This window comes from Notechis scutatus, chromosome 2, assembly GCF_049901735.1.
Source record: "Notechis scutatus isolate UNSWTSFEM ecotype Mainland chromosome 2, rNotScu1.2, whole genome shotgun sequence".
NCBI lineage: Eukaryota > Metazoa > Chordata > Lepidosauria > Squamata > Elapidae > Notechis > Notechis scutatus.
The window spans coordinates 5,821,147-5,848,960 of NC_142010.1; the positions used below are offsets into that span (position 1 = coordinate 5,821,147).

The following is a 27,814-nucleotide window of genomic DNA, read 5'->3' on the forward strand; positions in this document are numbered from 1 at the left end:
GTTTTCTCCACGGGGTAAAAGCAGAGAAACAGCAAGGCTGAAACATGTGTGCTGCATGCAGATAACAGATAATCAGAGTTGGAAGGGACCTTGTAGGTCATCTAGTCCAACCCCCTGCCCAAGGAGTACACCCTACAGCAGGGGTCTCCAACCTGGCAGAGTTTAAGCCTGGAGGACTTCAACTCCCAGAATTCCCCAGCCAGCTTTGCTGGCTGGGGAATTCTGGGAGTTGAAGTCCTCCAGGCTTAAACTTGCCAAGGTTGGAGACCCCTGCCCTACAGCATTTCTGACAAATGGCAGTCCAATCTCTTCTTGAAGGTCTCAAGTGATGGCGCTCCCACAACTTCCGAGGGCAAAGCTGTTCCATGGGTTGATTGTTCTCTCTGTCAGAAAGTTTCTCCTTATTTCCAGGTTTGAATCTCTCCTTGTTCAGTTTCCATCCATTATTCCTTGTCTGGCCTTCAAATGCTTTAGAAAACAGCTTGACTCCTTCCTCTCTGTGGCAGCCCCTCAAATATTAGAAGACTGCTATCATGTCTCCCCTGGTTCTTCACTAGACTAGCCATGCCCGGTTCCTGCAACTGTTCTTCATATGTTTTAGTCTCCAGTCCCTTAATCATCCTGGTTGCTCTTCTCTGTACTCAACATCTTTTTTATAGTGTGGTGACCAAAGCTGGATGCAGTACTCTAGGTGTGTGGTCTTACTAAGGCTTTATGGAGTGGTATTAGTACCTCACTTGATCTTGATTGTATCCCTCTGCATGTTCTGCGCATGCTGCTGCATGTTTTTTCTCCCCCCAAATGTTATTACACTTACGCTGTATAATTTAAATGTGCTGCCTGTAATTTTCTGCTGGAAAATGGGAGACACTAAAATTGAAAGGCCTTGGGACTAAAACATATTGAAGAACGATTGCAGGATTTGGGTTTTGGCTCAGTCTAAGGAAAAGAAGAACTAGCGGGGACACGATAGCAGTATTCCAGCATTTGAAAGGCTGCCACAAAGAGGAGAGGGTCAACTTATTTTCAAAGCACCAGAAAGTGACACAAGAAGCAATGGCTGCAAACTAATCAAGTTCAAAACAAAATTAGAAACAAAAGAAAAACAGTGAGAACAATTAACCAGTAAAACAGCCTTGCCTTCAGAAGTTGTGGGTGCTTCATCAAAGGAAGTTTTTAAGAAAAGATTGGACAGCCACTTGTCTGAAATGATATAGGCCCTAAGCCTAAGCCTATATAATATAGGGTCTCTTGCTTGAGCTGTGGGTGGGCTAGATGACCTACAAGAAGGCTCCCAGTTCTGAATTTGACATTTGGGAGATTTATTTATTTTTTAATATTTCATATCTGCCCATCTCACTCATATTTCAAATTACACTTCATTCCTTGTGGTTTTATTGACATGTTGCTTTCCTGGCAAGTAAACAGTGTCATGGGTAAAATGGATGCTTTATATCTTGCCTAGGATTTGGGAACCATTTCATTTCTTAGTGTCCACACTTTTTAAAATTAGATTTTAAAAAATGAGAAAACACATTTCTGGGATATTTTGCATTCTTAGATACATGTTTTCATGTGTATTTCTGTGTGCATTTGTGTGCATATATGTGTGATCTCTCCAACCCCAAAAGAGAATTTTACAATTGTGTCAATATTTGACTTGAATCTTGTTAGTCTATCTGCAAAGTGAATCATAACTAATTGGAGGTTAAACTAGAATATTGATGTTTTCATGGCAATATATGGGGTTTTGTTTGCTGCTTTGACATGTCTTGCAGGCATTTTTTAAACAATAGTGAAATTAATGTATTAATTTGAATCTTACAGACAAAGAGAATGCAAAGAAGAGCACTCTGGACAAACAGAGAATGAGAAGCCGTATTAAAATGCAAAACAAACAAAATCTATTCCACTTCCTCGTGAAAGTGTAAAAACGCTTCTCCTTCCTCAGCAGATGAGAGACAAGAGAGAGAATAACAAGAATTAAGTTTTGAGTTGGCTGAAAGAGTATGTGGAACTCAAAGAAACATTACAACATGTGGAATTGAAGGAAACAAGAACCGCAGTGGCACAGTGGTTAGAATGCAGTACTGCAGGCTATTTCTGCTGACTGCTGGCAGCCTGCAATTTGGCAGATCGAATCTCACCAGGCTCAAGGTTGACTCAGCCTTTCATCCTTCCAAGGTGTGTAAAATGAGAACCCAGATTGTTGGGGTCAATAGGCCGACTCTGTAAACCACTTAGAGAGGACTATAAAGCGGTATATAAGTCTGAATGCTACTGCTACCAGTATGGTTATTACATGAGAAGTCAAGGGGAATAATTTCCAATTAAAGAAAAAGTTGGAAATACTTGGAAACCAGTGAGGAGAAAAAGTATTCCTTGGAAGCCAAAACTGGCAAGACATAAATTAATGCCATTGAGAAAGGAAAGTGGCTTCAATCAAAGTACCTCCAAGTAATAGATCAGAAATATTTTTGATCTCCTTAAGAGTCCAAGCATATCAGTGTTGGAAAATCTGCACAGACTGCGTAATGCGAGAAAAAGACAGATTACAGGTCACAGCTGCTTATGTGCGAGATAATCCATCCTGTGAAAAGCTATACAAATGTTTGGACTCGGAAAAGCTTCCTCATGATTCATGCAATGACCCATACTGGAGAGAAGTTCTACTAGTGCTCCCAATGTGGCAAAAGATTTAGCATGCACACCAATCTAGTGAGACATAAGAGGAGTCACACTGGGGAGAAACACTTTGAATGCACTAATTGTGGGAAAAGTTTCACTCGGAATTCTCACCTGGTGATACACCAGAGGACTCACACAGGAGAGAAACCTTATAAGTGTCGTGATTGTGGGAAAAGTTTCTCTCGGAATTACAACCTGGTGCTACACCAGAGAACTCACACAGAAGAAAAACCATATCAGTGTTCAGATTGTGGGAAAAGTTTCAGTCAGAATTCCTACCTGTTGAAACACCAGAAGACTCACACAGGAGAGAAACCCTTTGAATGTCCTGACTGTGGGAAAAATTTCAGAGAGAATTCTTACCTGTTGAAACACCAGAGAACTCACACAGGAGAGAAACCGTATAAATGTCATTGTGGGAAAAGTTTCAGTCGGAATTCCAACCTGGTGAAACACCAGCGGACTCACATGGGAGAGAAACCATATAAGTGTCGTGATTGTGGGAAAGGTTTTTCTCGGAATTTCAACTTAGTGATACACCAGAGAACTCACACAGGAGAAAAACCATATGAGTGTCTGTTTTGTGGGAAAAGTTTTATTCGAAATTCATACCTATTGAATCACCTGAGGACTAACACGGGAGAAAACCCTTATGAGTGTCTGGAATGTAGGAAAACTTTCCTTCGAAAGTGCGACTTGGTGATACACCAGAAGACTCACACAGGAGAGAAACTATATGAGTGTCCAGATTGTGGGAAAAGTTTCACTAGGAATTCCAAGTTGGTGATACACCAGAGAACTCACACGGGAGAGAAACCATATGACTGTCTATATTGTGGGAAAAGTTTCAGTCAGAATTCCAACCTGGTGATACACCAGAGGATTCACACAGGAGAAAAACCATATCAGTGTTCAGATTGTGGGGAAAGTTTCAGTCAGAATTCCTACCTGGTGAAACACCAGAGGATTCACACAGGAGAAAAACCATATGAGTGTGTGGAATGTGGGAAATGTTTCATTCGGAATTTGGACTTTGTGATACACCAGAGGACGCACACAGGAGAAAAACCATATGAGTGTCTGTTTTGTGGGAAATTTTTCATTCGGAATTCCTACCTGATGAAACACCAGAGAACTCACACAGAAGGAAAACCATATCAGTGCTCGGATTGTGGGGAAAGGTTCAGTCACAATTCCTACCTGATGAAACACCAGATAATTCACACAGAAGAAAAACCATACGAGTGTCTTGAGTGTGGGAAAAGTTTCATAAGGAATTCCAGTTTGGTGATACACTGGAGGACTCACACAGGAGAGAAACCGTATGAGTGTCCGGATTGTGGGAAAGATTTCAGTAGTAGGTCTAGTCTTATAAATCATGTAAGGTTACACATAGGGGAGAAACCATTCAAATGCCCAGATTGCGGGAAGTGTTTCACACGGAATTCCTCACTTATCAAACACAAGAAATTCCACATGAGGCAAAATCCGATGTGTGTAGAGGACTCTTGAACTTTGTTTCTCGTCTCTCATTGGATGGCCAGCTGAGATACTAATTGTTTAATTTCCTTCCTTATTCTTTTTAGTCAAATGTGTCTTAGTATCAAACATGAGTGAAGAGATCTGAACTTCCTTTCCCTGGCCCAATACGGTCACTCTCTTTCACAGAGTAGATTGGTAAAGGAGCTTGCATCTCTCTTAGGTATGCTTGTTGCTTTGAGTTATTTCTACATATAATAAAGGGGGATATAAACATGAATGTTTGTATGCATTTTTATTTATTAACAAAAGGAATGTGGCAATGCATCTCAAGGTGATTCCACGTGGTTTACACTAGGCCCCGTCAAGTTGGTGGCCCGTGGGCCGGATATGTCCCAGCCAGTGGTGGAATTTAAATTTTTTTTTACTACCGGTTGTGTGGGCATGGCTTGGTGGGCATGACAGGGGAAGGATATTGTAAAATCTCCACTCAGAGGTGGGATTTGTCAGTTCTCCGAACTACTCAAAATTTCCGCTACCGGTTCTCCAGAACTGGTCAGAACCTGCTGAATATACCACCTCTAGTTCCAGCTCTGCAAAGGTAAAAAATGTGATACATCACGATCCAGCCTGGGACGTGATCAAGTTTGATACCCGTTTTTTTACATTAATAAAACCTTAACACAGAAACAAACAAATAGCAAAATGACAAGCCTCCACATTTAACATATACTTACCCTGCAAATACAGGCCAGTTCTAGCAAGGTTGATGGCATTTTGATGTCGGGGAGTCCCCCAAAGGTGATTCTTTTGTGCAAATTAGAAGTCAAACAGGCCTCCTGGCCTTACTAACTACATTCATGCCTGTTGCCATTCCTTCTCCAAATGGATAATCTTTCTCCTTGCAAGGAGTTAAACTGGAGAAGTTAAAAACTGCAGGATTAGCGGTATACAAAGTTGTTTGAAGAAATGCATTGAACTTTGGTGCCTCAAGAATGTTATAGATGGGCAGCCTCACCGGGGCCATCTTTTGGATTCATTTCTTTTTCCTCTGACTTATTTAAAATACTTACGTAGCCACCCATGTAGTAACAAACTCTGGCTAGCTCCCAATCCCAATCAATCATTGACTCAAAAAACCATATTAAAACCAAATACATAAGAAGAAAAATCAGGTGTAAATTCAAGCTTCTGATATGCGGTCCTCTCTTCTTATTAACCCAGCGCTTAGTGGAAAAGCTAGAACTTCCTTGCTTTACGGAAGACCAGGAGGATAAAGGCCTGCCAAACTTCAAGGGGAAGAGTGTTTCATAGGGAAGAGTCTGCAATGGAAAAGTCTCACTTCCTAGCTCCTATCAGATGGCAATATCTAAGGGAAGGGGCGAGCAATGTAGCCACCCTATCTGACCTGGTAGAGCAGATGGGTGCAAGAATAATAAAAGTGGGACAATAGTGACAGGTGCGCTGGTGGCTCAGTGGTTAGCGTGCAGTATTGCTGGCTGACTCTGCCCCCTGCCTGGAATTCGATCCTGAGAGGGCTTGAAGTTGACTCAGCCTTCCGTCCTTCTGAGATCGGTAAAATGAGGAGCCAGATTGTTGGGGACAATATGCTAACTCTCAGCCAAGAGTGCTATAATAAAGCACTTTGGGGTGGTATATTAACTCTTAAGTGCTATTGCTATAATAAAAGAATGCTGTTAAAGGGGACGACCTTGAATTGCACCTGTAAAGGAACAAATTCAGTGCAGCTCACAACAGGAAGTTGTTCCATGGGCAACCTAGGGGCTTCCATTACTGTGTGTGCTGCTGTGTTCTGGACCATTTGAAGTTTCTAGTGGTCCAGTGCAGGGATTCAAACAGGGTGACCAAGGCATCAGTGACCCGTGTGCAAGGCCTCCCTGGTCCAGGTATGGCGCAATTGGTGCAACAGATGAATCGGTGTAAAGCCCCTCCCGCAGCCATGATCTTCTCAGTCCAGGAGGAACCAAAGATTGTGCATCAGCTCAGTCTACAAAGGTGATCACATGATCCCAGGACACTTCAACTGTCACAAATATGACTTAATTGCCAAGTGTCTGAATTTTGATCATGTGACAATGGCGATGCTGTGAAGGTTGTAAGTGTGAAAAATGATCATAAGTCACTTTTTTTGAGTGCTGTTGTAACTTCAAATGAATAGAAGAAAATAACAGAGTTGGAAGGGACCTTGGAGGTCTTCAAGTCCAACCCCTACTTAGACAAATGGTTGTCCAATCTTTTCTTTAAAACTTCCAGTGTTGGAGCATTCACAACTTCTGGAGGCAAGTTGTTCCACTAATTAATTGTTCCAACTGTTAGGAAATTTCTCCTTAGTTCTAAGTTGCTTCTCTCCATAATTAGTTTCCACCCATCGCTTCTTGTCCTGCCCTCAGGTGCTTTGTAGAATAGCTTGACTCCCTCTTCTTTGTGGCAGACCCTGAGATATAGGGACACTGCTATCATGTCACCCCTAATCCTTCTTTTCATTAAACTAGACATTCCCAATTCCAGCAACCATTCTTTATATGTTTAAATGGTTGTTACATGAAATGTTATATGAAATGTCTACCTGTACATAATTGGGTGTCATACTATGGATAGCCTCCCCTAGCGGTTTCAGGTAGATGTGAAAAAGGAACAGTGAAAGACTTGAGCCTCAGGGCACCCTAAACTGCAGGGACAAAAACCCGGCCTGTCTTCTACTACAGTGGTCCCCAACCACCGGGCCCCAGACCGGGACCGGTCCATGGATCATTTTTTTACCGGGCCGCAAAGAAGTGGCGCCGCCATCTTGTTTCGACGGTGCTTGAGAAAGTGCTTCTGGGTGAGCTTGTCGGTCGTTGCTTGGAAAGCGGCGTTTGGGTGCTGAAGGAATCCTCACGCCTTAGTTTCATCAGGGGCGGCTTCAAGCGAAGAGCCGTCCCGATGGCGGTGGAGTCTCGCATTAGGAGGAGATTAAGAAAGAGCCCGAAAAGCCCATCGACAAAGGTACAAAGGAGGAGTTGAAGGTGGCGGGGAGAAGCGGGGACGGCTGGCTGGCTGGTCGCTCGGCTCGCCTTGCCTTGTCGTGCGCACTGATGCCAGTACCGGTCCGTGGATCATTTTGTGATGCGGTACCGGGCCGTGGGACAAAAAAAGGTTGGGGGCCACTGTTCTACACCTTTTGGAACCAGCCATGGAGGCAGAAGTAGAACCACCGTTAATAAAGTGCCTTCCATTTCCAGTCCCCAAAGCCAGTGCAGAAGGATATCCTGCTCGATGAATTGCAGCCTGAGGAGAGGTCTAATGAGGGACACAATACTCCTTCTATCTCAAATCCTCCAAAAGTCCATGGCAATTGCAACAAATGCCATTTTGGTGATGTGTCCTGGTCTGAACCGAGGTTGGGAAGACCCAGGTGTCTATCTCCTGCACAGCCCTTTCTCCAGGTGGCAAAGGCAGAGTTGAAAGCAGAAGGTAAGTGAAAGTTCCAGGCTGCCTACCTTTCATCACCCTCTTCAGCTGCACTTATAAAAGATCTTAATCTGCAGCAATGCCATGAACTCTTCTGACAGGGAAACCTGTCATGATTTTATTATGCATAGAAAACTACTGTTGAAGGTATAAAGCGAGTAAGGATTCCAACTGTCCAGAAGGGGGCAAATTACTCTTCCAACCCTCTCCTGCGCTTGTAAAAAAAAAAAAAAACAACAACAACCAAGGGGTAGTTCTCAGTTGTGACAACAATTGGCGCCAAAATTTCCATTGCTGTGGGTCATTAAGTGAGGACCTCAAGTGATTTTGATGTGGGAAAAGTTAGGAGTTCCAGACCAGCAGGTGAAAGTTACGGGCAAGGGGGTGTTCTCCAGGCCTGCTCTTTTCTGGGCCTGGGAGAGGAATTGAGAGCCAATTGCTAAAGCCCAGGACTATCAGTTTTCTATATACTAGCAGCCCTCTAAATGTTTTTCACAAGCTGCCTGGGAAACCACTTCACAATTTTGTCCCATATTTCATTCTTCTATTAGTAGGATGAAGCTGCAATCATAAAGCTTCAAATAAATAAAAAACCCTTTATCAGCTTTTATGATGCACCTGGATAATTTTGTGAAGGTAAGCAGGGTTAAGCATCACTTTTCAAGTTTCTGTCAGCTGAAAAGGTAGTTTGGGGGAGTTAGCATCAGGTGGATGGTGAGTTTAGGACAGGTCAGAGGAGAAGCCGGAAGCAAGTAGAACTGTTTGTTTTGCTCCATGGTGTAAAAGCAGAGAATCAACTAGGCTGAACTTCGTTGGCTACTAAGTATTCCTTCCCACCCAAGATTTTATTCCACTGGTGCTGCAGTCCTTAAAACTGATGCTCACATTGTTCTGCTGGTTGGAAGATTTTAAAACTCTCCTTCAATTTAAGATTGATTCCTTGGGATTTTACGGACATGTTGTTTTTTGGGCAATATTATGGGACTGATCTGCCACTGATCACTTTAGCTAACAAGCACTGCCTGGAATAGCAAAAGGGAGGTGTACTTTCTCCTTGGCTATTTGCCCCTTATTTCCCCACTAGGACTCTTTCCTTTGGTTTAGTTCGAACAAGAGGGACAAGGAGTGCACTCTTGGGAGACCTGGAAGAAAAGGTTTAGGATAGATTATCATGGACGATAGCTATGCCTCTGCTCGATGGGAGTCGAATAAGAACTGATGGCACAGAACGAAGCACAGAATCGATGAAGGCCTCTCGCAAACGCTTTAGAGTGGTAAGAGAACGAGCGTGGTTTTCAGCCTTATGTCACTAGGTGGCGCTCTGATAACAGGAAACACTCGAGAGTAGGACGCAGTGAATACAGTACAGTAGTGGCATTGCTAGTCTACTGGGGGTGGGCTACAGGCGGAGATGGAACGAGTCGAAACGATAGAGGACTGGATTGCTAGAGAGGATTTGAAGAAGTGAAGAGGAACTTCCTCTTTCGGTTCACCCGTGGGAGGATAATGGCGTCGGAGGAGCCTCTTGTGCTGCTTGGAGGGTCGAAGCGGCTCCTGGGAGGTGAGTGGAGGGCAGGTCGGAGGAGAAGCCGGGAGCAAGTCTGGCCCTTTGGGTTCCTCCACGGTGCATGAAGCAGCGAAGGGACAAGAATGAAACATTTCGGCGGCGGCTGCATATTCTTTCTCTCCCCAAATGTTGTTATTCTTTTGCTGCATGATTTCAAATTGCTGCCTGTGATTTTGCCAATGGAAGATTTAAACAGTATTTTTTCTTTCATATTTCTATTTCCTTCGGTCTCCGCGTCACACTTGATTCGTTGAGATGTTATTGACATGTTGCTTTTCTGACAAACGAGTTTAATGGGCAAAAATTCGGATGCTTTAAATCTTGCATAGGATTTGAGCACCACCTCATCTGTTAGTGTATCCCCTTTCTCAAATTAGATTTTAAAAAACGAGTGAATCCACTTCTGAAACATTTTGAAGACTGAAATACACATAGTCTTTGTACCTTGATAAATTTATAGGTGTGTACTTATGTATGCATATACGTGTATCTGTATAAGCCTCAGTATTTTCATGTATTTTTATAGCACTTTGCAATGATAATGTGATTTACCCAAGCAAACAAGAATTTCATGATTTGCAATGTGAGTGGATATTTGAAGTTGGATTTTGCTACTCTTCTATGTGCTTAATGAATCATATTAAATGTTAAAGATCAAACAAGCATTTTGATATCCTTGCTTTTTCATGGTAATATATGGATGCTTTTTTTGCCTTCCCTCCCAGGTTCTGCAGCCATTTTTAAACAGTAACGAAATGAATCCATATGAATCTTACAGACAAAGAGGCTGCCAGAAGAGCAGTCTGAAAAACAGAGAATGAGAAGCAGCATTAAAATGCAAAACAAACCATCGATCAAAATCTTACCCACTTCTTCCATAAAGTGTTTTAACTCTTCTCTTTCCACAGTAGATGGAGGGAGATATAACAGGGACAGGATTTTCAGATAGAAAAGTAGATTATGTGGAATTGAAGAAAACATTGCATGACAAGTAAAAAGATATAATTACCAAATTCAGAAAAAGTATGAAATAGAAAAGATCCCTTGGAGAGCCAAAGGCATTAAAGCCATTGAGGAAGGAAGGACTGTCTGGAATCAAAGCACCACCAGATCAGATGTATTTTTCACCCCCTTCATGAATCCCAGAATGTCCATGTTGGAAAGACCCCACAGACTGTCTATTTTGGGGAAAACACAGCTTGCAGATCACAGTTAAATTATTCACAGGAGGATTCATCCCTTGGAAACCCTTACAAATGCTTGGAGTGCAGTAAAAGCTTTACTCAGAATAGGACTCCCATGACCCATGGAGTGGCCGATGCAGGAGGAGCAGCTCTTCCAGTGCTCACAATGTGGCAAAAAATTTAGCATGCAAACCAATCTGGTGAGACACAATAAGACTCACATTGGGGAGAACATCTTCGAATGTCCTGATTGTGTGAAACGTTTCACTCAGAGTTCTGATCTGGTGAAACACCACAGAGAGAAACCACATGAATGTACGGATTGTGGGGAAAGGTTCACTCGGCATTCTGATCTGGTAAAACACCAGAGGATTCACATGGGAGAGAAACCGTATGCGTGTTCAGATTGTGGGAAAGCTTTCAAGTCTAATTCTCATCTGTTGATACACCAAAGGATTCACACAGGTGAAAAACCATATGAGTGTCTGCAGTGTGGAAAAAGTTTCATTCAAAATTCCCTCCTTTTGCGACATCATAGGACTCACACAGGAGACAAACCATATAAGTGTCCAGATTGTGGGAAAAGTTTCAGTCAGAGTTTTGACATGGTGTTGCACCAGAGGACTCACATGCAAGAGAAACCGTATGAGTGTTCAGATTGTGGGAAAGGTTTCAGTTGCAATTCTGACCTGGTGAAACATCAGAGGACTCACACAGGAGAGAAACCCTATAAATGTCATTGTGGGAAAAGTTTCAGTCAGAATTCCTACCTGGCAAAACACCAGAGGATCCACACGGGGGAGAAACCATATCAATGTTGTGATTGTGGGAAAAGCTTCTGTCAGAGTTCCATCCTGAAAAAACACCAGAAGACTCACACGGGAGAGAAACTGCATGAGTGTTCAGATTGTGGAAAAGGTTTCAAGTCTACTTCTGATCTGGTGATACACCAAAGGATTCACACAGGTGAAAAACCATATAAATGTCATTGTGGAAAAGGTTTCAGTTGCAATTCTGACCTGGTGACACACCAGAAGACTCACACTGGAGAGAAACCTTATGAGTGTCCAGAGTGTGGGAAAGATTTCTCTTGGAAATCTGACCTGGTGAAACACCAGAGGATTCACACAGGAGAGAAACCATATAAGTGTCCAGATTGTGGTAAAAGTTTTAGTCAGAATGTTAAAATGGTGAAACATCAGACAACACACACACAAGAGAAAGTTTATGAGTGTTCTGATTGTGGGAAACATTTTAGTCAGAATTCCTACCTGGTAGAACACCAAAGGACTCACACTGGAGAGAAACCGTATGAGTGTTCAAATTGTGGAAAAGGTTTCAAGTCTAATTCTGATCTGGTGATACACCAAAAGGTTCACACATGTGAAAAACCATATAGATGTCATTGTGGGAAAGATTTTAGTTGCAATTCTGACCTGGTGAAACACCAGAGGATTCACACAGGAAAGAAACCATATAAATGTCATTGTGGGAAAAGTTTCAGTCAGAATTCCTACCTTGTGAAACACCAGAGGATTCACACAGGTGAAAAACCGTATGAGTGTCTGCAGTGTGGGAAAAGATTCATTCAAAATGCCTTCCTTTTGCGGCATTACAGGACTCACACAGGAGAGAAACCATATAAGTGTCCAGATTGTGGGAAAAGTTTTAGTCAGAATGTTAACATGGTGAAACACCAGAGGACTCACACACAAGAGAAACTTTATGAGTGTTCTGATTGTGGGAAACATTTTAGTCAGAATTCCTACCTGGTGGAACACCAAAGGACTCACACTGGAGAGAAACTCTTTGAGTGTCCTGATTGTGGGAAATGTTTCATTTGGAATTCCAAGCTCTTGAGACACCAGAGAACTCACACAGGAGAGAAACCATATCAGTGTTCAGATTGTGGTAAACAATTCAGTCAAAATTCCAACCTGGTGATACACCAGAAAACTCACACAGGAGAAAAACCATATAAGTGTCCAGATTGTGGGAAAAGTTTCAGTCAGAATTTCTATCTGGTGATACACCGGAAAACTCACACAGGGAACACACCATATCAGTGTCCAGTTTGTGGAAAAGGTTTCACTTGCAATTCTGACCTGGGGAAACACCAGAGGACTCATACAGTAGAAAAACCATATGAGTGTGTTGAATGTGGGAAGCGTTTCAGTCGGAATTTCAGTTTAGTAATACATTGGAGGACTCACACAGGAGAGAAACCATATGAATGTCCAGATTGTGGGAAAGATTTCAGTAGTAGGGCTAGCCTTATAAATCATGTAAGGTTACACATAGGGGAGAAACCATTCAAATGCCCAGATTGCGGAAAGTGTTTCACGCGGAATTCCTCCCTTATCACACACAAGAAATTTCACATAAGGCAACCTTTGACTTGTGTACCAGAATCTTGAAATTTGTTTGTTGTCTCACATTGGAGACCCAGCTGAACATTAAAAGATTTAATTACTTGCATGATTCTTTTTAGTGAAACTTGTCTTGGTATCAAAAATGAGAAATACATGAGATAAGATGGAAGGGATTTTGTAGATGTCATCTAGTCCAACACAATGTTCAAGAAGGAGACTATACAGTAATGGCAAATATTTTAGAGATTGAGTACCCACGCTGCAATCCAAAATCCACTTACCATATTTTTCAGACTATAAGACGCTCAGAGGTATAAGATGCACCTAACTTTTGGGGAGGAAAACAAGAAAAATCTGCTTCTGCCTCCTAGCCATTTGCCTCCTATCAGCAAACAGCCTGGTCAGCTTCAGCACAGCCTGATTTAGCACAAGCAGCTGTCAGTTGGATCTGCCTCCAGACGATCAGCTGTTTCAGGCAGCTGGGACCACTATTGCCGCCTCCACACGCCCCATTTTCAGCCCATTCCGATCCCTGTCACCTGGAACAAGATCGGAGGCTGAACATGAGGCATGCAAAGGCGACAATAGGGCGATCCCTGCATCCTGAAACAGCTGATCGTTGGGAGGCAGATTCAAACGACAATCAGCTGCTTGTGCTAAATCAGTCCGTGCTGAAGCTGACCGGGCTTTTTGCTGTTTGTTTCAAGGAGGCAAATTGCTGGGAGGCAGAGACCAAAGGGGTGGGATGGGTGGGTGGGTGGGAGGGGCTTCAGCAACATTCACTGTATACTACACACTGACATTTCCATCCACTTCTGGGGCAGGAATGGGTCTTATACACCGAAAAATACGGTATTTATTGCAAAATGACATCAATGTAATCTGAATATTCAGGTTTTACTACCTAAAATAATGATAAGGCAGAGTTCAGCTAATTGTTATAAGAAAAGCGTGATAAATGCACTTTCATGCCCTTCATTTTTTTCCTGCTTTTGAAATACTACATTTAGCAACAATAAAAAAGAAAAACTTTTGTAATATCATTTCTCTTTCCCTCCCTCTCCTTCTGTTTCTCCCTCCCTCTGTTTCTCTTTTCCTCCCTCTACCTCTATTCCTCCCTCCTTCCCTGTCCCCCACCTGGGGAGAGGAAGGAACCCCTGAGCTTAATCAAAATTAAACATTAAATGTGTCAGTATTGGAGCAGAAATAAAATCACCCAAGTGCAAGTATGCAGCACCAAACATTTTAAAGCTCTATGCAGTGAAATTAAATGCGCCAAGTTCACTCTCTTGGTCCCATTCTCCCAAACTCCAGATTGAGCATAATTCCTCAGGCATGAAGTCACACTTCTCAGCCCAAAGGAAATTCATAATTTCTCCTCCCTCATATTTGGGCAAAAAAACTTCAGATTTGAGTTCGTAAAAAAATTTTTTTTTAATTCCGCACCTAACTAGCAGATTACTTGAAATTCAGATTCAAGTTGTTACTTTCCGCATTTCTTTAATTTCTTAGTGGCCTGTTTAAAGAAAAAAATTGATGTTCCTCCCCCCAGGATAAAGTCCAACCACGTTTCCAACGTTTTGCCTTTTTCACATTTGTATCTTTCAGTCAGGAGAATTCTGCCCAACAGCAGCGAGATGCACTTCGCTAAGGAATTTGCAGTAGTTGTATTATTCATTTTTTGGCCTTTGTGTTGTTATATGTGGGTATCCCAACACAGGCGGCTCTGCAGGAAACTGACATCCGGGAGGCCGGAGCGAGCTGAGACGATGACGGGTCCCAATTGGGGCACTGCAGTAGATTTCACTGTGCTGCGCATGGCACTGTGAAGAGTAGGGAGGAGGCTGTGGAGGCAGCAACAGCAAATGTACTGTGACAAAGGCAAAATGCTGTTGCGTGCATTTTTTTTAGTCCTTCCAACTTTCGTTTCCCTGCAAACGACAGTGAGAAATGTGACAGAGAAATGCAATAGAGCTGGGTTGGGGTGACAGCTAGGGGTGGGCTGCTGGGGGGTTTGGGGGGGGGGAGAGCACCTAGCTAAGATTTTGTGCAGTTCAGAGAACCCCCAAATCCCACTCCTGGCTGGTTGACTCCTTCCTCTCTGTGGCAGCCCCTCAAATATTAGAAGACTGCTATCATGTCTCCCCTGGTCCTTCACTAGACTAGCCATGCCCGGTTCCTGCAACTGTTCTTCATATGTTTTAGTCTCCAGTCCCTTAATCATCCTGGTTGCTCTTCTCTGTACTCAACATCTTTTTTATAGTGTGGTGACTAAAACTGGATGCAGTAGGTGTTGTCTTCCTAAGGCTTTCTAGAGTGGTATTAGTACCTCACTTGATCTTGATTGTATCCCTCTGTTAATGCAATTTAGGATTGCATTAGCTTTTTTGGCGGCGGCTGCACATTGCTGGCTCATATTTAGCTGGTTGTCCACTAAGACTCCAAGATCCCTCTCACAGTTACTGCTATTGAGCCTGGGTTCACCCAGTCTATATGTGTACTTTTGGTTTTTCTTGCCTCGGTGTAGGACTTTACTTTTCTCTACATTGAATTTCATCTTGTTAGATACAGCCCAGTGTTCTAGTCTGTCAAGATCCATTTGGATCTTGAGCCTATCTTCTTGGGTGTTAGCTATTCCTGCCAGCTTAGTATCATCTACAAATTTGGTAAGTTCCCCTTCTATTCCCCCATCTAAGTCGTTAATGAAGATATTGAAGAGTACTGGGCCTAAGACATGAAAAAGACTCACTTCCTAGCTCCTATCCAATAGCAATAATTAAAGGAAGAGGCTAGGAACATGCTAATCCTAGCTGACTTGTAGAACAGATGCATGCAAAAATAATAAAGGTGGGACAATAATGACAGGTACCCTGTTGGCTCAGTGGTTAGAATGCTGTATTGCAGCTGATTCTGCCCACAGCCTGGAATTCGATCCTGACGGGGCTCGAGGTTGACTCAGCCTTCCGTCCTTCTGACATTGGTAAAACGAGTACCCAGGTTGTTGGAGTATTATGCTGACATTAAACCAAGAGTACTATAAATCACAGTAGGGTGGTATATATGTCTAAGTGTTATAGCTGTAATAATGAAATAATGTTAAATGTGATGACTTTGAATTGCACCTGTAAGGGAATGAATCCAATGCAGCTCATACTGCAAAGATGTTACGTGGACAACCTAAGGGCCTCCATTACTGTGTGCATTGCGGCATTCTGCACCAGTTGTAGTTTCTGGGTGGTCCAGTGCAGTGATCCAAACAGGAGGTGACCAAGGCATGAGTGACCCATGTGCAAGGCCTCCCTTGGTCCAGGTGCACCAGATGAATCTGTGCAAAGATCTTCCCCCAGCCATGATCTTTTTAAGCAGGAGCTGTGAGTCCAAGAAGATTCCCAGGTTGTGCACTAGCTCAGTTGACAAAGGGATCACATGAGCCCCAGGACACTGAATCTCTCACAAATATAAGTCAATTGCCAAATGTCTGAGTTTTGATCATAGGACAATGGCGATGCTGCAATGGTTATGAGGAAAAAAATAATGTCAAATTTTTTCGGAGCTATTATAACTTCCAATGGTCCCTAGATGTTATATGACCCAGATTATGTCTACATAATTGGGTCTCAGGATGGATGGCCTCCCCTGGCAGTTTCATGCAAATGTTGAAAAACAGCAGCAAAAGGCTTGAACCCTGGCACACCTCACTTTCAGTAGCCGAGACTTGGTCCCTCTTCTATGCACATTGACTGGAAATAGAATCACCATAATAATTTACCTCCCATTTCCCATCACAATAGCAGATCCAGAAGCATATTGTGCAGTAGTTGATAGAATTGAAACCTCATGAGAGGTCTAGAAAAGACATAATGGTTGTACCCTGTCTATCTCAAACCCTCCAAAAGTTGATGAGAATTGCAACCAATGCCATTTTGGTGATGTGCCCTGGCCTGAACCCAGAGTGAAAATGCCCCAGGTGTTGTTCTGTCCTAGGCCTTCCAAAAACCAATGCCAATTCTGAGTCCCGGCAAAAACCTCTTTTATCACATTAATGTGAATTTATTTCATTCACAGTCAGCCAACGCCTTGGCAGTCTTGTGAAGGTATACTAATTAGCTCAGCTCTTTATCAAATTCCACACTCAGTGCTGACAGGGAAGGCCTGGGTTATACAGACAAATCTTCACGAAGCTGGAACAACCGAACGAGCTATTTGTTTCCTGCAAAAGCCCCTCCCCTTTTGCTTCTCTTTTAATCCTGGTGGGAGGGGCCATTTATCATCCACCTGTGGCCTTACTTCCACATCGACCCCAGAGTTCTTAATTGTGCCTTCCTTTTGGCAGCTCTGCACATGTGCAGGCTGGGAACCAGTTCCAGAAGCTCCCCCGCTGCTGCCAGCCTGTCCTGGCCTCACCTCTGCCTCAGAGCTGTCATCCGAATCTTCCTCAGCCTCCAGGACTGACCTATGTTCCTATCCAACCTCCTCACTACTGTCCAACTCTGCTGCCAGCTCCGCCAGTCACCAGCGGGCCACAACAGGTGTCTTTCTCTTGTACAACCCTTTCTGTGGGTGGCAAAGTCAGAGCTGCAAGCAGAGGGTGAATTGAAGTTCCAGGCTGCTAACCTTGCATTACTCTCTTAAGCTGCAGTTAGAAAAAAGCTTAATCCTCAGCAAAGCCTTGAACCCCTCTGCCAGGAAAACCTGTCATGAGTTTCTTATGCAAACTGCTGTTGGAGGTATAAAGCTGGTCAGGATGCCAACTGTCCAGAAGGGGGAGGGATGTCTCTTTCTGGGGGTGGGCTACAGGCGGAGATGGAACGAGTCGAAACGATAGAGGATTGGATTGCTAGAGAGGATTTGAAGAAATAAAGAGGGACTTTATCTTCCGGGTCACCCGGGGGAGGATGATGGCGTCGGAGGAGCCTCTTGTGCTACTTGGAGGGTCGAAGCGGCTCCTGGCAGGTGAGTGGAGGGCAGGTCGGAGGAGAAGCCGGGAGCAAGTCGGGCCCTTTGGGTTCCTCCACGGTGCATGAAGCAGCGAAGGGACAAGAATGAAACCTTTTGGCGGCGGCTGCATATTCTTTCTCTCCCCAAATGTTGTTATTCTTTTGCTGCATGATTTAAAATTGCTGCCTGTGATTTTACCAATGGAAGATTTAAACAGTATTTTTTTCTTTCATATTTCTATTTCCTTCGGTCTCCGCGTCACACTTGGTTCCTTGTGATGTTATTGACTCGTTGCTTTCCTGGCAAGCGAGGGGTTTTATGGGCAAAAAACCTAATGCTTTAAGTCTTGCCTAGGATTTGGGCACCATTTCATCTGTTAGTGTACCCACCTTTCTTAAATTAGATCAAACAAATCGAGTGAAATCCATTTCTGAAATATTTTGAAGACACATAGTTTTTGTACCTAGAGGTGTGTATTTATGTGTGCATATATATAAACCTCAGTGTTTGCAGGTAATTTTAATAACAGCTTGCAATGATAATAATTTGTGATTTACCCAAGCAAATGAGAATTTTATGATTTGAAATATGAGTGGATATTTGAGGTTGGATTTTGCTACTCTTCTATGTGCTTAATGAATCATATTAAATGTTAAAGGTCAAACAGGCATTTTGATATTCTTGCTTTTTCATGGTAATATATGGATGCTTTTTTTTGCCTTTCCCCCCAGGTTCTGCAGCCATTTTTAAATAGTAACAAAACCAATCCATTCATATGAATCTTATAGACAAAGAGGCTGCCAAGAAGAGCAGTCTGAAAACGAGAATGAGAAGCAGCACTAAAAGGCAAAACAAACCATCGATCAAAATCTTTCCCACTTCTTCCAGAAAGTGTTAAAACTCTTCTCTTTCCACAGTAGATGGAGGGAGATAAAGGAGAGATTAACAGGGACAGGATTTTCAGGTAGAAAAATAGATTATGTGGAATTGAAGAAAACATTGCATGAAAAGTAAAAAGATATAATTATATAATTAGCAAATTCGAAAAAAGTGTGAAATAGAAAAGATCCCTTGGATAGCCAAAGGCATTAATGAAAGCCATTGAGGAAGAAAAGAGTGTTTTGAATCAAAGCACCACCAGATAAGGGATCAGAAATATTTTTTGCCCCCTTCATGAATGCAAGAATATCCATGTTGGAAAGACCCCACAGACTGCCTATTTTGGGAAAAACACAGATTGCAGATCACAGTTAAATTATTCACAGGAGGATCCATCCCTTGGAAACCCTTACAAATGCTTGGAGTGCAGTAAAAGCTTTACTCAGAATAGGACTCCCATGACCCATGGAGTGGCCGATGCAGGAGGAGCAGCTCTTCCAGTACTCACAATGTGGCAAAAAATTTAGCATGCAAACCAATCTGGTGAGACACAATAAGACTCACATTGGGGAGAAAATCTTCGAATGTCCTGATTGTGTGAAACGTTTCACTCAGAATTCTGATCTGGTAAAACACCAGAGGATTCACATGGGAGAGAAACCGTATGAGTGTTCAGTTTGTGGAAAAGGTTTCAAGTCTAATTCTCATCTGGTGATACACCAAAGGATTCACACAGGTGAAAAACCATATGAGTGTCTGCAGTGTGGAAAAAGTTTCATTCAAAATTCCCTCCTTTTGCGACATCATAGGACTCACACAGGAGACAAACCATTTAAGTGTCCAGATTGTGGGAAAAGTTTCAGTCAGAGTTTTGACATGGTGTTGCACCAGAGGACTCACATGCAAGACAAACCGTATGAGTGTTCAGATTGTGGGAAAGGTTTCAGTTGCAATTCTGACCTGGTGAAACATCAGAGGACTCACACAGGAGAGAAACCCTATAAATGTCAATGTGGGAAAAGTTTCAGTCAGAATTCCTACCTGGCAAAACACCAGAAGACCCACACGGGGGATAAACCATATAAATGTTGTGATTGTGGGAAAAGTTTCAGTCAGAGTTCCTACCTGGTGAAACACCAGAAGACTCACATGGGAGACAAACTGTATGAGTGTTCAGATTGTAGAAAAGTTTTCAAGTCTAATTCTGATCTGGTGGTACACCAAAGGATTCACACAGGTGAAAAACCATATAAATGTCATTGTGGGAAAGTTTTCATTTGCAATTCTGACCTGGTGACACACCAGAGGACTCACATTGGAGAGAAACCCTATGAGTGTCCAGAGTGTGGGAAAGATTTCTCTTGGAAATCTGACCTGGTGAAACACCAGAAGATTCACACAGGAGAGAAACTGTATGAGTGTTCAGATTGTGGAAAAGGTTTCAACTCTAATTCTCATCTGGTGATACACCAAAGGATTCACACAGGTGAAAAACCATATAAATGTTATTGTGGGAAAGGTTTCCGTTGCAATTCTGACCTGGTAAAACACCAGAGGACTCACACTGGAGAGAAACTGTATGAGTGTCCAGAGTGTGGGAAAGATTTCTCTTGGCAATCTGACCTGGTAAAGCACCAGAGGATTCACACAGGAGAGAAACCATATGAGTGTCTGTATTGTGGGAAAAGTTTCAGTCAGAATTCTTACCTGGTGAAACACCAGAGGACTCACACAGGTGAAAAACCCTATGAGTGTCTGCAGTGTGGGAAAAGTTTCATTCAAAATGCCTTCCTTTTGCGACATTACAGGATTCACACAGGAGAGAAACCATATAAGTGTCCAGATTGTGGGAAAGGTTTTAATCAGAATTTTAACATGGTGATACACCAGAGGACTCACACTGGAGAGAAACCTTATGAGTGTTCAGATTGTGGAAAAAGTTTTAGTAAGAATTCCTACCTGGTTGAACATCAGAGGACTCACACTGGAAAGAAAATGTATGAGTGTCCTGATTGTGAGAAAAGTTTCACTTGGAATTCCAAGCTGTTGAGACACCAGAGAACTCACACGGGAGAGAAGCCATATGAGTGTCTTTATTGTGGGAAACGTTTCAATCAGAATTCTCACCTTGTGATACACCAGAAAACTCACACAGGAGAAAAACCATATCAGTGTCGAGATTGTGGGAAAAGTTTCAGTCAGAATTTCTCTCTGGTGATACACCAGAAAACACACACAGGAGACAAACCATATCAGTGTCGAGATTGTGGGAAAAGTTTCTGTTACAATTCCTACTTGGTGAAACACCAGAGGACTCACACGGAGAGAAAGCATATGAATGTCTTGAATGTGGCAAAAGTTTTAGTTGGAATTCCAGTTTGGTGATACACTTGAGGACTCACACAGGAGTGAAACCATATGAATGTCCAGATTGTGGGAAAGATTTCCGTTATAGGACTAGCCTTATAAATCATGTAAGGTTACACATAGGGGAATAACCATTCAAATAGTTGGATTGCAGACAGTGTTTCACACAAATTTCCTGCCTTATCACACATGAAATTTCACAGGAGGCAACATTTAATGTCTGTAGCGGAATCTTTCATTTCATTTGTTGTCTCGCATTGGAAACCCAGCTGAACAATTAAAGATTTAATTACTTGTATGATTCTTTCTAGTGAAACTTGTCTTAGCATCAAAGATGAGGAATTCGAGAGATGAGATGATGAGATGAGATGGAAGGGACTTTCTATGTCATCTAGTCCAACGCCCTACTCAAACAGCAGACCCTATAGGGTATCAAACTATTTCTTTGAGGGCTGGATCACCATTGTAGTTTTCCAAGGGGCATGGTGGGGGGAAGATGGGATGGATTTATGCAGCAGACCCTATAGGGGAACTACTAACAGGCAATAACGGATTAACAGAATTGAAAAGTTATCTAGTCCAACCTCCCCCCACCCAAGCAGGAGACCCTACACCATTTCTGACAGATGGCAGTCCAGTCTCTTTTTGAAAGCCTCCAGTGATGAAACTCCCACAACTTCAGAAGGCAAATTGTTCCATCCGTTGATTGTTCTCACTGTCAGAAAATTTCTCCTTATTTCTAGGTTAAATCTCTCCTTTTCAGTTTCCATCCATTATTCCTTGTCTGGCCTTCAGGTGCCTTTTGGAAAATAGCTTGACCGCTTCCTCTCTGTGACAGCCCCTCAGATATTGGAAGACTGCTATCATGTCTCCCCTGGTCCTTCTCACTAGACTAGTCAAGCCCATTTCCTGTAAGCATTCTTCATATGTTTTAGCCTCCAGTCCTCTAATCATCCTGGTTGCTTTCCTCTACACTTTCTAGAGTCTCAACATCTTTTTTATAGTGTAGTGACCAAAACCTTCTATACTGTAGTGACCAGCACTCCTAATAAAGGAATCTTTGAATTAACTTCAGAGGGTTTGTCATGTTTGGAGAGCTGGGTCAGAACACCTGGTTTCACCCAGTCTACATGTGTACTTTTGGTTTTTCTTGCCTAAGTGTAATACTTTCCTAGATCTTCCTTTGTTTCAGTAGACTAGGAGGCTAAGAGCCTGCCAAACTTTGGGGGGGGGGAGGGGAGAGTGTTTCATAAGGCAGGGTCTGCAACAGAAAATACTAACTTCCTAGCTCCTATCCAATAGCAATATTTAAGGGAAGAGATTTGAGTATGCCTACCCTATCTGACCTGGTAGAAGAGTTAAATGGAAAAATAATAAAGGTGGAAAAATAATGACAGGTGCCCTGGTGGCTCAGTGGCTAGAATGTAGTATTGACGGCGCAGCCCGGAATTTGATTCTGACGGCTCAAGGTTGACTTGGCCTTCCATCTGAGATTTGTAAAATGAGGACCCACGTTGTTGGGGACAATTAACCAAAAGTACTATAAAACAGTGGTCTCCAACCAGTGGGCTGTTAGCTCACTGGTGGTCTGTGAGAAAACTGGTGGTCCGCAGAGAAATGTCACCCCCAGAGCACCCTGGGATATAAAATTCCTGCGCAGGAACACAAGGCTGCTCCACCCACATGGCTCACCCTTCCCGCCCACTCCCTCCTTACCTGGCAAACTTGCCTGCTAAGTTGCTATTTTTCTTTTTTCCTACCATCAGCTGTTCTGCTGTGCCGGGAGATTTAGATTAGCTAGAAAGCAGGAAATTGTTGGATTTCTTGCTTTCTAGCTAATCTTTAGATCTTCAGCTCTACTTTTAAGCAGAGCCAAACCTTCCTTAGGACTGAAGCAGTGCAGACTCAGGTAGCCAATGGCAGAAACACAGATCTCTAAGTGAATCTGTGATTCTGTAAACAACTCAATCTGCCTGATTTTGGATAAAAGTTGCTCATTTTTTATCAAAACTTCAATATTTATATAAATATAATATTTACATACAAACCATGCCCAGCCAGTCACATGACCACCAAGCCACCACCCACAAATTAGGCCATGCCCACAGAACAGGTTGTTAAGTAATTTGAATCCCACCCCTCTATGTGTTTGTGTGTGTGAGGGAGAGGGAGAGAGAGAGGTTAGATCAGATCTATCTCTCTCTTCCACCAACGTCAGCAAGCCACCGACAGTCAAAAATCATATTAGTGGTCCCTGGGATATAAAATTATGAGTTTGGTGATCCCTGAGGTCCAAAAAGTTGGTGACCCCTGCTATAAAGCACTGTGGGTGGTATATAATTCTAAGCGCTATTGCTATAATAAAGAAATAACATGTCATGCCCCCATCAGAATCGGAATCTGTGGAGGAATATAAGCTGGAACAAGAAATGCCAGGCATGGAAAGGGCTACTCCATTGGCCTTGGCGGAAACTGGGCAAAGTCAGTCCAGGCAAGGATTTTCAGTAAGGCCTGCAGGCAGGGAGGGACAGAGCTCAGGTGAGGAGTTAGGACCATTCCCTCCTGATGGAAGGTGAGTGGAGAGGAGGTGTGGTCAGCGCAGATGGAGTAGTCTATGAGTGAGGAGAGTGCCCTGCCCACCTTCACCCCACATGGGTGGGGTGGGGGATCAGACTTAAGGAGGTGCTGTAGGGAGGTGCATTTGTCATGAACAAACACTGAGTTTCTGAAGTGTGTGTCCTGATGGTTGAACTGGCCAAGAGTCCTTGCATTCCTGTGGGTGTTCTGGACCAGTGGCCCCCAACCTTTTTTGTACCACGGACCGGTACCGGCATCACAAAATGATCCACGGACCGGTACCGGCATCAGGACACATGACCAAGGCAAGGCGAGCCGAGCGACCGGCCAGCCAGCCATCCCCCGCTTCTCCCCGCCACCTTCAACTCCTCCTTTGTACCTTTGTCGATGAGCTTTTCGGGCTCTTTCTTAATCTCCTCCTGAGTAACGCGAGACTCCACCGCCATCGGGATGGCTCTTCGTTCGAAGCCCCCCACCCTTCGACGAAACTAAGGCGCGAAACGCCGCTTTCCAATCGACGACCGACAAGCTCACCCGGAAGCACTTCCTCAAGCGCCGTCGAAACAAGATGGCGGCGCCCAAGCAAAATAGGCGGCCCGGTATAAAATGATCCACGGACCGCTACCGGTCCGGGGCCCGGTTGTTGGGGACCACTGTTCTGGACTAATCACCTAGAACTTTTGTTCCTTGGACTCCTTGATTTGCCCTCGATTTGCCAATTACCTTTCGATTTATTGCTGACCAGCAAACAGCGCTGGGCTGGACTAATTGCAGCCAGAAGCTACTTGAGGTTTGTGTGGGGTTTTGTTCTCCTTCTGCTCGAGACTTGCCAGAAATGTCGGAGCATTTGAAGAACTTTTGAGGCAATAAAGGGGTGGTTTGAACTGCCAGCTGTTGTGTGATTCTTTGTACAGTACCCTGGGTCATCACATAACCTTAAAGTTGATGAGCAGCACCTTCATTTGCACATGTCAAGAAACAAACCCAGTACAATGTGCACAAGAAAGGTGTTACATATATACAATCTAGGGACTGCCTTTAAGTGTGTGTTGCTGCATTCTGGACCAGTTGAAGTTTCTGGGTGCTCCGTGCAGTGATCCAATAGGAGGTGACCAAGGCATGAGTGACCCATGTGCAAGGCTTCCCTAATCTAGGAAAGGGCCCAATTGGTGCAATAGCTGAATCTGTGCAAGACCCTCCACCAGCCATGATCTTCTCAAGCAGGAGCCAGACTGAGGAGGTCACAGGTGCCTTTCTCCTACACAGCCCTTTCTGTGGGAGACAAAGTCAGAACTGTAAGCAGAGAGTGAGCTGAAATCCCAGGCTGCCAACCTTTCATGGCCCTCTTCAGCTGCACTTATAAGGGATCTTAATCTGCAGCAAAGCATTGAACTCCTCTGCTAGGAAAACCTATTTTGATTTTCTTGTGCATTACCGTTGAAGGTATCAAGACGGTCAGGATACCAACTGTCCAAAAGGGGGGAAATGACCAGGGGTGGAATTCCACCGATTTGGACCGGTTCTATAGAAATCGTGCCCCACCCCCTCTCTGCCCTCCCCTCCCTGCCCAGTCAGTCCATATTGCGCATGCGCGGCATCGCTGACTGCATTCTCCCCCAACCAGTCACTCCTTAAGTTTTTTTTGTCTCCTGACGATCAGCTGTTTAGACGATCAGCTGTTTAGACGATCAGCTGTGCCGGGATCCCCTTCGCTGTCTTACAGCTTTGCCCAGGAGGCTTCCCTGAGGCCCATGAGGAAAAAAGGGCTGTGTGGTGGTGGGGAGTGTGCTGCACCCCCCCACACACACACACCCCTGCATTCCATTTTTTTGCCATCCTGGGAGCAAAAATGACCCCCCCCCTGAGGCTTCCCTGAGGCCCAGGAGGCAAAAAAACCCAGAGCTCGGGTGTGTGTGTGCTGCAAAAAAAAGAAGAACCCACATCCGCCCAGTCACATGGCCATGCCCACCTAGCCACGCCCACAGAACCGGCTGTTTAAAAATTTGAATCCCACTCCTGGAAATGACTCTTCCTACACTTGGGGCAGGGGAAATGGTAGTTCTCAGGTTGTGAAAGTAATTGGTGTCAGAATTTACATTGCTATATAATGAGGTTATAAAAAAAATAACATCACATGACCACACTGCTTAGTGAGGACAATCTTCTAATTTCCAGTTGCCACTGCAACTCCAGGATCCATAGGTCATTAATTGAGGACCTCGTGTGATTTGGATGTGGACAGAGGTAGGAATCCCAGTCAAAGCAGGCCAGCAAATGAGAGTTCCAGGCAAGTGGCTGGTCTCCAGGCCTCCTCCGTTCTGGGCCTGGGAGAGGAATTGAGAGCCAATGGCTAAAGCTCAAGACTCCTTAGATCAACTTTCAACAAAGTAGTGCCCTCCAAATGTTTTTTTCGTAAGCAGCCGAGGCAACCACAATCTTTATCAGCTTTTATGATGCAGCACCTGACTAATCTTGTGAAGGTAAGTAGGGTGAAGCATCACTCTTCATGCTTCCCTCACTTGCAAAGCTAGTTTTGGGGAGTGAGCATCAAATGGATAGTGAGTTTAGGATAGGTCAGAGGAGAACCTGGGAGCTAGTAGGGCAGTTTGGTTTGCTCCACACTATAAAATCTATTCCTGTGCTCTGCGGGAGTCAAATACGGCTTGATGGCTCAGAAGGAACCACAGAATTGATGAAAACATTTTGCAAACTTTAGAGGGGAAATAGAACGAGCGTGTTTTTCAACCTTATGTCACTAGATGGCGGTCTACAAATGAACGACACTCGTGCCTTAGAAAGCAGTGGATACAGTACAGTACATTGCTAGTGTACTGAGGGTGGGCTAGAGCAGGGGTCCCCAACCACCGGTCCGTGGACCGGTACCGGTCCGTGGAACAAGTCCTACCGGGCGCTGGCTTGCTGGGCGCGCCATCTTTTTATGAAAAAGTGCTTCCGGTGAGCTTTTCCGGTAGAAAGCTCACCGGAAGCACTTTTTCATCAAAAGATGGCGGCGCCAGCTAATGCGTACCGGGCCGCGCCATAAAAAAAGGTTGGGGATACCGGGCCGCGGCGTAAAAAAGGTTGGGGATCACTGGGCTAGAGGATTAGGCTGCTAGAGGGGTTGTAAAGGAGATGAGGCAAAGGATAGAGATTGTGGGGAAGATTTCAGTATCAGGTCTAGCCTTAAAAATCATGTAAGGTTACACACAGGGGAGAAACCATTCAAATGCCCAGATTGTAAGAAGTGTTTCACACAAAATTCCTCTCATCGCACACAAGAAATTCCATATGAAGCAAAATCTGATATCTGTAGAGGAATCTTGATTTTATTTTCTCTTTTCTCTTTGGAAGCCCAGTTGAGAAATTAACCATTTAGTTTCTTGCCTTACTTATTTTTAGTCAAACATGTCTTAGTATCAAACACGAGCGGGGAGATCTGAGCTTCCTTTCTCTGGAGTTGTGCAGTTGTTCCCTTTCACAGTATCAAGGGGAATTGCGATGCTGGGCCAGAGAAAAAAATGCTTTGACCTCTATTAGGTATGTTTGCCACCTTGAATAACTTCTACATATAATAAATGCCACAGACTTGCCATCAGGGGAGTAGGGCTGGATCATCCTGGAAAAGTTATGGATGTAGTGGCTTAAGAGTGGGAAATGGCAACTCATTAAAAAAAACTTTAAAACATCAGAGATACTGAGCCTATTTTCAGCCTTGCGTCACTAGGTAGAGCTGTATAACAACCCATGTGCCTAGAAAATTGCCAATCTAATAGCAGCACCAGTGGTGGCTGAAATCCGACATCCAACTGGAGGGAGAGCAGCTGCTGAGGGGAAAGGAGTTAAAACACAATATTGCTAGAAAGGATGTCGGGAAGAGGACAAGGGCAGAGGAGCTTCCTCTTCCACCTTACCCACAGGATGTTGGAGGGTTGCAGTTGTGCTCTTCCCAGGAAGGGGAATCGAGCATAGGTCAGAAGAGAATATGGGACCAGTAGGGCTGTTTGGTTTGCCCCACATTGTAAAAGCAGAAAAGCAAATAGGCTGAATGTTGTCGGCTGTCAGTGCGTATTCTTTATGTTCCCAAATATTTTTATAATTATACTGCATGATTTTAAAATGCCTGTAATTTTCTGCTGGGAAATGGGCTAGGCTAAACTTTAAAGGCCTGGAGACTAAAATTTAAAGGCCTTGACTCTAAAACATGAAGAAGGATTGCAGGGTGTAGGTACAACCAGTCTAGAGAAAAGAAGGACCAGGGGTGACATGATAGAAGTACTCCAGTATTTGAAGGG

The 27,814-nt window shown here is 43.8% G+C and overlaps 4 protein-coding genes across 10 annotated transcripts in view; all 4 read left to right on the top strand.

Moving 5' to 3' along the window:
• The window catches only part of LOC148131646 (uncharacterized), a 93,408-nt gene extending 88,967 nt beyond the window's left edge, over nt 1-4,441 (top strand). For both annotated transcript variants that reach the window (XM_087953126.1, XM_087953125.1), the window contains exon 2: nt 1,828-4,441. In XM_087953126.1, the coding sequence (XP_087809252.1) occupies nt 2,704-4,200 (1,497 nt within the window). In that variant the 5' untranslated portion in view covers nt 1,828-2,703 and the 3' untranslated portion in view covers nt 4,201-4,441. The remainder of the gene's footprint in view (nt 1-1,827) is intronic.
• Nucleotides 1-12,863, top strand: part of LOC148131649 (uncharacterized) — an 84,448-nt gene extending 71,585 nt beyond the window's left edge. For 2 of the 4 annotated variants that reach the window (XM_087952952.1, XM_087952953.1), the window contains exon 2: nt 9,931-12,863. In XM_087952952.1, coding sequence (XP_087809078.1) covers nt 10,512-12,806 — 2,295 coding nt within the window. In that variant the 5' untranslated portion in view covers nt 9,931-10,511 and the 3' untranslated portion in view covers nt 12,807-12,863. Of the gene's footprint in view, nt 1-8,998; nt 9,200-9,731; nt 9,789-9,930 lie in introns of those variants that run through there. The other 2 variants (XM_087952954.1, XM_087952951.1) reach the window with 2 other exon arrangements.
• The window catches only part of LOC148131650 (uncharacterized), a 103,826-nt gene that overhangs the window by 71,585 nt on the left and 4,427 nt on the right, over nt 1-27,814 (top strand). The window lies entirely within an intron of this gene.
• Nucleotides 17,149-21,243, top strand: LOC113431925 (uncharacterized). Its single transcript, XM_087953013.1, is given in 3 exon segments — nt 17,149-17,714; nt 18,431-20,895; nt 20,898-21,243. Coding segments are annotated over 2 exon segments (2,031 nt in total). The 5' UTR covers nt 17,149-17,714; nt 18,431-19,043; the 3' UTR covers nt 21,077-21,243.